At 31.7% G+C, this 9,766-nt stretch overlaps 3 protein-coding genes across 4 annotated transcripts; 1 reads left to right on the top strand and 2 right to left on the bottom strand.

Moving 5' to 3' along the window:
• Positions 1-18: 18 nt before the first annotated feature.
• On the bottom strand, positions 19-3,451 carry LOC126967955 (ribosome biogenesis protein SPATA5). Of its 2 annotated transcripts, none has more exons than XM_050812672.1 (2): positions 3,333-3,451; positions 19-2,528 (listed from the first exon to the last, which is right to left on the bottom strand). In XM_050812672.1, exon 2 carries the CDS (start codon positions 2,278-2,280, stop codon positions 658-660), a length of 1,623 nt encoding a protein of 540 aa, XP_050668629.1. In that variant the 5' UTR covers positions 2,281-2,528; positions 3,333-3,451; the 3' UTR covers positions 19-657. The 2 variants fall into 2 exon arrangements, with proteins under 2 accessions (XP_050668629.1, XP_050668628.1); XM_050812671.1 differs by having other exon boundaries at positions 3,011-3,445.
• Positions 3,452-5,392: 1,941 nt separating this feature from the next.
• Positions 5,393-7,539, top strand: LOC126968033 (gamma-secretase subunit Aph-1). The gene is made up of 3 exons (XM_050812818.1): positions 5,393-5,890; positions 6,257-6,430; positions 6,503-7,539. Exons 1-3 carry the CDS (start codon positions 5,669-5,671, stop codon positions 6,827-6,829), a joined length of 723 nt encoding a protein of 240 aa, XP_050668775.1. The 5' UTR covers positions 5,393-5,668; the 3' UTR covers positions 6,830-7,539.
• An 868-nt stretch (positions 7,540-8,407) lies between these two features.
• On the bottom strand, positions 8,408-9,510 carry LOC126968037 (uncharacterized). Its single transcript, XM_050812822.1, has 3 exons — positions 9,138-9,510; positions 8,950-9,060; positions 8,408-8,726 (listed from the first exon to the last, which is right to left on the bottom strand). Exons 1-3 carry the CDS (start codon positions 9,224-9,226, stop codon positions 8,531-8,533), a joined length of 396 nt encoding a protein of 131 aa, XP_050668779.1. The 5' UTR covers positions 9,227-9,510; the 3' UTR covers positions 8,408-8,530.
• Between the last annotated feature and the right edge of the window lie 256 nt (positions 9,511-9,766).

Below are 9,766 nucleotides of genomic sequence, written 5' to 3'. Positions count from 1 at the left end.
TGCAATTACAGATGAATCTTTGTGTATGTTTGTGGTTTATTTCAACTAATTGATGACAAGACATTAGTATAGTTACAGACTCTTGGTGGGCAAAATTCACATAAATATCGTCAATTGAAAATATAAAGAATAGGTACAAATATTAAAAATAATAATATTACCAACTATGAAATAAAATGTACTTGTGTTTAAATACATTGCATATAATTTGGTAACTCATTTCAAATGAGGGTAGACAGAAATGAAATTAGAGTCATTCAATTGTACTATACTATCATTATTACTTACCTGATCTTTTGTTTTATTGTGCAGTACTTTTATTACTTTAAAAAAGAGTTTACCAATTAGCCAAAATTAGGTCTTTACTTAATCTTAATTGGTGTAAGAATATGTATGTGATTGGATATGTTAGATATAACTAGAATATTTACTTGTGTAAAATTATAAAAATTAAGTTATTTGTAATATGTATGACGTAAATTATATAATAATCAAAATAAACTTTAGAAACAAATTAAATCGTTTAAATATGTATATATATAATATATTAATTCGTTTGTATAATAGAACTTTACATGTTGCAAAATAGAACTATCAAGATTATAATATTTATCTATATTCTTATCTAGCAGTAAATAAATCTAATAAGAATAGGCACTATAATGCAAAGTCATCATAAATTTTCAAAAGTGATTTGGGTGTTCTTGGTTGCAATTTTAACAGGGCATAATGAAAATGTTCCATTGTGACAGCTGGACAGTCAATATCTATCTCTAAAGCCTTTAATGCAGCTTCTTGACACAATGCTTGTAATTCCGCTCCTGAGAATCCTTCTGTACTTGCTGCCAAAGAATGGGAGTTTATGTGTTGTGTGCTCATTTTTGCTAATTTTAGTTCTATTATTTGCAATCTTGTTTCAAAATCTGGTAGTGGCACATAAATTAATCTGTCCAAACGGCCAGGTCGTAATAAGGCTCGGTCCATTTTATCTGGACGATTTGTAGCTGCGACTATGGTGACTGATTGTAAAGGCACAATTCCATCCAACTCAGTCAACAGTTGTGCCAGTACTCTTTCATGAACCCCTGCTTCGCCATCTCCTCTCTCGCCACCAATTGCGTCCATTTCATCGAAAAATATTATTGAGGGAGCAACTTGTCTCGCCTTTGTAAATAAATCTCTAATTGCACGTTCTGATTCCCCAACATATTTTGAAAACAATTGAGGTCCTTTTATGGACAGAAAATTAAGACCACTTTCTGTGGCCAGTGCTTTGGCTATCATTGTTTTTGAGCATCCGGGAGGTCCATATAGTAAAACACCAGCTGGTGGACGTATTCCTAATCGTTGAAAACTATCTGAATGTTTAAGTGGCCACTCAACAGCCTGTCGTAACTTCAACTTCAAATCAGAAAGCCCACCAATATCTGACCACCTTACATTTGGCACTTCTATTAACAACTCCCTCATGGCACTTGGCCTAACCACAGTTAAACCATATATCAAATCCTCTTTCTCAATGACGTCACTTGACCGTTTTACACATTTCATTGTACTTTGTGAACAAAGATTCACCAAATCAGCAGCAACATAACCATGAGCTAAATCCGATATACCTTCAATATCTTGCATAGATACCCGATTTGGTAAGTTTTTTAATAAAACATATAAAATGTCTTTTCTTCTACTTCTATCTGGTACAGGAACTTCAATTTCTTTGTCTAATCTACCAAATCTTCTTAGCATAGGATCTATCGAGTCTGGTTTTCTTGTAGTAGCTAAAATAAATACTTGTTTTTCTTCTTCATGCAGTCCATCCAATAGGGCTACAAATGCTGATGTTATTCTTCTTTCTTGTTCTGTGCTGCCTGATGATTTTCTTGGACATATGGTCTCTATCTCATCAACCAAAATTATACAAGGTTCATTTTCTGTAGCTTTGTTGAACAATTTCTTTAAAGAGGCCTCGGTTTCTCCAAAGTATTTACTGAATATTGATGGACCATTTATCTCTAAATGATTACAGTTCAAGTTGTCTATTAAATATTTGCACACAGCAGTTTTTCCAACACCAGAATGCCCATAGAGAAGAATTCCTCTAGTTGGCTGAAATCTAGCTGCTATACCATCAGTGGAAAATGAAATTTCAATTGAACTTTTTAATTCATCAATTATATCATTGAATCCCCCAATATCAAGATTTTTCTTTTTGACTTTTTTATCAGAATCTCTTTCTATTGTCCAAATGGTGTCATCAGAAAGGACAAACCAAGAAGTCATTTCACATTTATCCTTACTTTTAACAGTTACAACTTCCAATTCTAGCTTTTTGCCAAAATAATAAAAAACAAGTATAGTACCAACACCTACATAATAGTCTCTAAAAAATACTTTTAAAATATTGGTAATATCTGTGTCAATTTTATGTTTTCTTATCTTAACTTTGATACTTGTAGCAATTTTTAAGTTTTCTTTGAGAACAGACACAACAACTTTCTTATTATCGCTACACCATCCACCAGCAAGTTCTGAAAGTTTTTATTTGTAATAACAACATAGAATTATATTAACATGAAAAAACTAAACTCAGAGAACAAGATGCAAGGAGAACAAAATAATATATAGTAATAGGTTGATAATGCCTGTAACAATCAGACCTCTTCTCTTTTTTTTGAATTATAAATATAATTATTAATTTATTAAGTAAATAAATTAAAAAAATAATTTAATAAATTAATTAAATAAATATTTACTTTGAATTATTGAAACTAATTTATATACATAATATTAATTATATTGGAAATTTCAAAGCTTATATAAGGTACTTCACAATAATAATATTATTTTAAGATAGATATGACTCAGGAGACATGAGGTTAGCCTCATATATTAATAAATTATAGTTCTCAAATTACTTATTGAACATGAAAATCTACCACCCATCTCAAAATATATGCCTGAGAACATACTAATTCCCTTTGTGGACATGTATACTTTACTTATTTTTTACCTGCTGCATTTAGTATGACTGCACTAGGTGAAGACGCTTTAGAAGGCCACATTCGCCTTAATAAAGTAGGTGCACCTTCCTTTTTTAGTTCTAATGCTCCACCAATTACGGCATTAATGAGAGATCCAGCAGATGGATGTAACAGTACTGCATTTCGAGGTGCATTGTCAGGAAGTGAACTGGTTCTTTCTAACCATGAAAATAATTTTCCATTCTCAACAAATGGACATTTTAATTGATCTTTCGCGCAATTTAAATCTAGATGTACATTTTTTACATTTGATGGTATGCTACATTGACATGATTCACATTCCATCCATACCGTTTTTTTGACTTGTTTAGGTGGCATTTTCCTGTAATTATATTCTCATACACTTATCAAAATAGATAGTATTTTTATTAATTCAAATTTAAAAGGTTAGGAATGTTTTGCAAAACTGCGCCATGCATTGAAATAACTTTGACATGACACCACAGAGTACATTTTATGTATGGAGGGTAGAGATAACGAGAATCATCTGTGTATATGAAAAAGTGTCCGTCAAAATGCATTTAAATAATAAAGTGGCGCCACAGTAGCATCATAATACTAATCACTCTAGGTGCACGTTTCCCTATAATATAATAATTCTTTATATTTATTACATTATTTTGTACAACGTAAGTTGTTGAAATTTTCTATAATTAACTACTGTAGTCGACAATAATATTATCTTATTTAACTTGGCATACTTCAGTTCGTTTACAATTGATACATTCAACATACTTCATACCATATCCTGTGCCTACACCAGCGCCAATGTGAATTGTGGAAGCTCCTTGACCTGTTAATTTTTTCAAATTGTCTCCCATATGAGATGACTCTCTTTGTTTTTACCCTTCATAACTTTATGGATTTATAGCCTCAGCTCTATCGATTGTTTCACAGGCAATGCTTCCCAAGCTTCTGACAATACCATCTTTATTCATTGATTCGCAATGATCTTCCTATGTCGCGTCGGTACCTTACTTACCTACCTATTGATTATTATGTTGCTAGATACATTACAATTTATACATAATACCTGTATTATGAGGGCCTACCAACACTGCGTCTTCCGGTACGCGGTCGCCATTTGAGGAGTTTGCTGTCCTAGGGGCCATATTCTGTCCGTAGAGCTGTGTGCCCTGCCCACTGCCACCAATGCTCTGGTCGAGATATTCGGAATAGGTTGGATGAGGGCAGGGCAGGACCGATCCTCGTGCAGTGGGCGTCTTCCAGCTGATATGATGATAACCTCTTTCTTTTACAGTTAGAATAATTTCAAATAAAACAACGATATAGTATCATAGATATATTTTTTTTTATTTCTTCTTATTCAATAAGTTGCAAATGATCTTCATATTTTACACATATTCTTGTTAACTAAAACTTAGAGTCCTTTGTCTGGAGACAATAGAGGATAACAATACTTGCAAATAGAACATCATACTCAACTCGACGAACGGAAAAACAAATGATTGTTTCGGATGTTATTTACGAATTGCAAGTTTCTTTCAAGTGCTTGATTCTCAGCCTCTTTTGATTGCCTCTGGGAATAAAGTTGAGTCAAGAGCGACCGCCTGCAACATCCATCCAAGAAAAACCTCCTGCATTTTTTTTTCTTGTTTAATTGTGTGTGTGTTAAGTTTGTGTTCCGCTTCAAGTCCTGATTGCATCTTTTGTGCAAGTTTCTCTTTTCCTCCCCTCGTGGATTTGATGGGATAGATGTGACTGTGCTTACAGCACCAACTCCGTGTTGTATGTGTTTGGAGGTAGTGGACACAGCATGTGCCAATGAGCACCGTACGTACGCGTTATATATTCTCGAAGTAACTGTCTTCGTAAAAGACAACCCCGACCTTTACAAAATGAGATCCAAAGGTCAGACGAGAAATAATATGTTTTTAAAATCACTTATGTGTGTAGAAATTAAACACCGCCATGAAACACTCAAGTGTAATCTCCATGGCACAAAACAATACAATAAATCACCAGAGCTTGTGAGAAACGGGCCTTAAAGGAAATTTAAACATAACCTTAAAATATTCTAGGAAATAAGATCAAAAGGGTTTTTTTTGTAACAATAAAAAATAATACAATAAATACCGATTAAATACAATGTGCTATAAATTCACACACAAGCTAACATCCAAATAATTAACTGAAAAATTAAATAGATCACCTTGTTAAGCTTCCAAGAATAATTAATATTCGAAATAAATTAGAAACACTCTAAGAAAAAGTAATTCTTTTACGTATTTTTCACAGAAACTATAAAATTGGCTGAATGTGCATAATGTGAAGAAAAAACTATGAAGTCACTTTGTCAGTTGTCGCTGTCAAAAATTCACCAATCTGTCATGAGTCAATCACCACATTTGAATGGTCTTCTTTTTTAATTACCTACTTCATACATATTTGTATTTATGTGATTTTCTAAATATCAAAACATTTATTGGAACCAAATCCATTAAAATTTAATGTAATTTAATTACCGATGTGGTCAGTGAGATATAGGTCTATTCTGTTGTCAAATAATAATGCACGGTTCGAAATCGACACACGAATACTAGAAACTGTTAATGCTAATTTAGTGTAGCAAAATTAAACATTATATCTTGTTTTATCGCTTTAAAATGACTCTTGCGGAGTTTTTCAGCTGTTCTTTACTAGCCTTTGGACCACCGCTGGCAATGTTTGCGCTTACAATAGCAAAGGACCCGGTAAAAATAATAATTATGATAGCAGCTGCGTTCTTCTGGTTATTATCGTTTATACTATCTTCATTGGTTTGGTATGCCGTGGTACCTCTACGACCTTATTTAGCGTTTGGAATGGTGTTTGCTGTACTTTTTCAGGTAATTATGACTTATGATTCCATGCTTGTAATTTTGCAGTGCAAGAATTGAACAACTGTTATTTCATAGTTACTACCTAACTTTTATAAGCCAGAATCCGGATTAAATATTATTTCACTTGTGTATTACTGTTTTGCGTTTATTTATAATAGTTTGATTTGTTGAAATTATAGTAATAGTGCTATACTCATAACTATTTAGTTTAGGTTTTTCAACTTAGGTACTATAAAGTATATCTTAAAAAATACAATATGAGAAATAAAGTTTATACTTTATTTCTCATATATCAACAATTTGGGTGTAAGCCCAATGGAAATTATTACGTTATAAGAACATTTCTTTGCAATCAAAATTTAATATTTTCAGGAAGGATTTAGGTATGGTATTTATTTATTGTTAAGAAAGACTGAAGCAGTGCTTAAAGAGATATCTGATAATCATGAAATTGGTGGCCACAAGTTGGAGATGGCTTATGTATCTGGGCTTGGCTTTGGATCCATGAGTGGGGCATTTGCTCTCCTAAATGTTTTAGCAGATTCAGTAAGTATATTTCTTATTATTATTACATTTTTAAAATATAAATTGATGCTCATGTATAAACTATTTTTTCAGACTGGTCCAGGCACACTTGGTCTTCAAGGTGGAACAGAATTTTTTTTCGTGTCTAGTGCAGCTATGACACTCTGTATGATATTACTCAATACATTTTGGAGTGTTATATTCTTCAACGGATTAGACGAAAAGAACTTCAAAAAGATAGCATGGGTGATTGGCACACACTTCTTAGTGTCAAGCCTTAGTTTGTTAAATAGAAAAGAGTTATACATGTTAACTATATTTCCATCTTATATTATATTACTGATTACTGCTGTTATAGCTTTTAAATGTGCTGGTGGATATATAGGAGCTCTACTACATACATTTGTAGCAAAAGTGTAAGCTTTAGGCACATCATGTATAACTAATAAATTATTATATAATTTTAATGTAATAAGTTTAAATTGACTTTATTTATCGTGCATTACATGAATAATCCATTGACTGACATCTGATCGTATGCCTTTGATACCCTTGACTTATATATTATCCTTTCTCATCAGATATATTGCTATTTTAATATAGTCAGATTGAAACATGATAAATGAATAGCAATAAATAATTTTATTTGTATCATAAAGAAAAAATCTGAATTAAGTATGACTAAAAATTGTTTTATATCAGCAAATTTACGAAATTGATATTAAAAGGAAAAATAATTATCATTGATCTGTGGCACATTATTAATGATTCAACTGGTGGGGGATAAACACATTTGATCCCTATGCTCTCTTTGGTTGTAGCATAAAATATGTATCTAAATCATTTAGTGAAAACAAAAGACCATGTAAATTAATGAGCTCAAATCACTAAAAAAAAATATATAATTTTATTCTGTTGTTTGTGATAATTTCTTATTTAATTATTCTACTTGTACACAAGTTACAGGACGAAGTCGTGAAAATGTATAGAATTTATTATGAGATTAATGACCTTTTTATTTATTATGGATTATCACAACATACATAATATGTATTGTAGCAGCTGATAGGGTTAATTATTAGTTTTAGGTAAGCTGAATAATATATACTTAATTAAAAATTATTTTCTAATGTTCTTGTTTAATTTTAGTGGTCACATCAAATATTTGTACAGATTTGACAAATCTGCTGCTCATTACATTAATATGGAGTTGTTAAGCTCGAGGCCTAACATTGTCCACAATTACACTCTGGACTACTGTACTGAAAAAACTTGACAAGGCGCCTATTTCTGCTGTGAAGCAGTAATGTTTAAACATTACTGTTACGGTCTGAAGGGCACCGTAGCTAGTGAATTACTGGGCAAATGAGACTTAACATCTTATGTCTCTAGGTGACGAGCGCAGTTGAAGTGCCACTCAGAATTTTAGGTTTTTCAATAATCCTGAGTGGCATTGCATTTTAATGGGCAAAACATATCAACTGAATGTCTTGATTGTCTTGTCCCTTATTTTTAAAAAAAAAGGTTGTTTGTAGTGTGATGTGTGCAACTTATTATTACATTAATGGTGGGCTCTTGTCATGAAAGTAAAACAATAAATACATACATATTGTACATAACAATAATTTACTCAAGGGTATGTGAACCTTGGATGATACAAAGTTAATAATACAATTTCTGTATTTTATAACAAATCAAATATCATTTATTCACTTAGGTTTTATAGAAGTTAAAGATGCATTTTTTACCATTTAACACCACTGTAATGAGAAGAAGTGGCAAGAAACTCATTGCCACTTTTTTAAACATTTATATAGTTACAGCTTTAGGGTTATAAAATGTATGCAAAGTGATGCAATAAAAATACTCAAATGATTTAACTAACTTGAATAAGTTAGAAAAGATACTTCTTTTATTAGAACACAAAAAATAAACTAGAGTTACATGTACACTAGATGCATCAATCTGCATACATTGTATATATATAAAGATATGGTGGCATTTTAACAATTTATTACAAAAAGAAAACAATTGTTGAGTACTCCACATAGTATAATATGTACTGTATGTATGTATAGATGTTTGTAATAATACATTTTCATATTGAGGGTGAGAAAATATTTAGGGTTCACTTTCTTCAGCAAGTTGGGTTAACAAACTTTCTACAGTCCATACTGTGTCAACAGAATCAGGCTCTAGTATTGGTATGTGTGACATAAGAACTTCAAGAGTTGCATCTATACCTTCTGCAGTGCCAGTGATACCATCACTTACTTCAGCTAATGTTTTCACTGTATCTTTATCTTTTCTGTCTGAGCTACAAATTTAATAGCTATAGTAAGTATTATTAAAACAAAATAATAATTGCCATGCATTAATAATAGCCACTCGAGCGTTAAGTATAAATAAAAAAAAACTGATTGCTACCAATCTCACAGAATTATTAGCAAGGCTAGTCCTCAAGAGTGCTAAAAGGTTTCATGAAAATCACTCCAGCCGTTTTGTCCATTGGGAATTCAAACACAAATATTATTGCTTACATTGGAGGTTGTGATAATTCTTTTTCAAATATATCTTGTAAGTCATCCAAGTCAGGTATTGTTGGAATGTCATCTAATATTTCTGGCGACTTTTTTGATATGACTATATCTCTACAAAAAAAAAACAAGATAAGACATAAGTAGCCAAAACAGAGATAAATTATTGTATGAATAAGCTGCAAGGTTACTTGGGCTTGGTGTCGATAGCTGGTACTCCCTCGGTCCAAACACCGACTTTGCGTGGCTCTGGTACATTTGAATTTTGTGGATCATTCATTATTAATGAATCTAAATAATCTTCGCAGTTACTGGTAAGTAATGTAATTTTATACAATTGTTAATGAATTATAACAGCATTAAATGAAGCTCTCCTTGAAAAAGGTCGTTTGCGAAACAATATCAGTCATTGGTAAAACCTTCAGATATTAATTATCATTATAATTTTGCCTTTTCTTCTAGTCCTAATCGTGTATCATGTCCATAAACAAAACATTAATGGAATAAACTTCAAAAGTTCAAACACAAACAATTATCCAGATGGAAACCGTTGACTGATGTTGAAACTTGTGACTTGACATTGACAATTGATTTAGATTAGATAAACGGGGGTTTTTCTGTGGTTTTCTTGTAATGGAGTATGTATAATGATTTAAAATATTCTTCTGTATTGTATTTTGGTTTGAGCTGATGGTCTTCTTACCAATGTTCTAAACAATTAAAACAAAAAAAAAATGACAGACACTAGGGTAGATAATGAATTCAAATAGCAAGCGGTAAAGTCGAGTATAAAATATTTTAATACTTTAGATTTGTAATA

The sequence above is a fragment of the Leptidea sinapis genome, chromosome 14, assembly GCF_905404315.1.
Source record: "Leptidea sinapis chromosome 14, ilLepSina1.1, whole genome shotgun sequence".
Lineage (NCBI taxonomy): Eukaryota > Metazoa > Arthropoda > Insecta > Lepidoptera > Pieridae > Leptidea > Leptidea sinapis.
This window is presented reverse-complemented; position numbering and strand designations above follow the sequence as displayed.

Coding starts and splice junctions, on each gene's coding strand:
- LOC126967955 (XM_050812671.1), bottom strand. CDS start 3,359: ATGCCACCTAAACAAGTCAAAAAAACGGTATGGATGGAATGTGAATCA. Junction 2,529..3,010: donor AGTCATACTAAATGCAGCAG/GTAAAAAATAAG, acceptor AAAAACTTTCAG/AACTTGCTGGTGGATGGTGT.
- LOC126968033 (XM_050812818.1), top strand. CDS start 5,669: ATGACTCTTGCGGAGTTTTTCAGCTGTTCTTTACTAGCCTTTGGACCA. Junction 5,891..6,256: donor TGTTTGCTGTACTTTTTCAG/GTAATTATGACT, acceptor TAATATTTTCAG/GAAGGATTTAGGTATGGTAT. Junction 6,431..6,502: donor TAAATGTTTTAGCAGATTCA/GTAAGTATATTT, acceptor CTATTTTTTCAG/ACTGGTCCAGGCACACTTGG.
- LOC126968037 (XM_050812822.1), bottom strand. CDS start 9,226: ATGAATGATCCACAAAATTCAAATGTACCAGAGCCACGCAAAGTCGGT. Junction 9,061..9,137: donor GCTATCGACACCAAGCCCAA/GTAACCTTGCAG, acceptor TTTTTTTTGTAG/AGATATAGTCATATCAAAAA. Junction 8,727..8,949: donor GAATTATCACAACCTCCAAT/GTAAGCAATAAT, acceptor TTAAATTTGTAG/CTCAGACAGAAAAGATAAAG.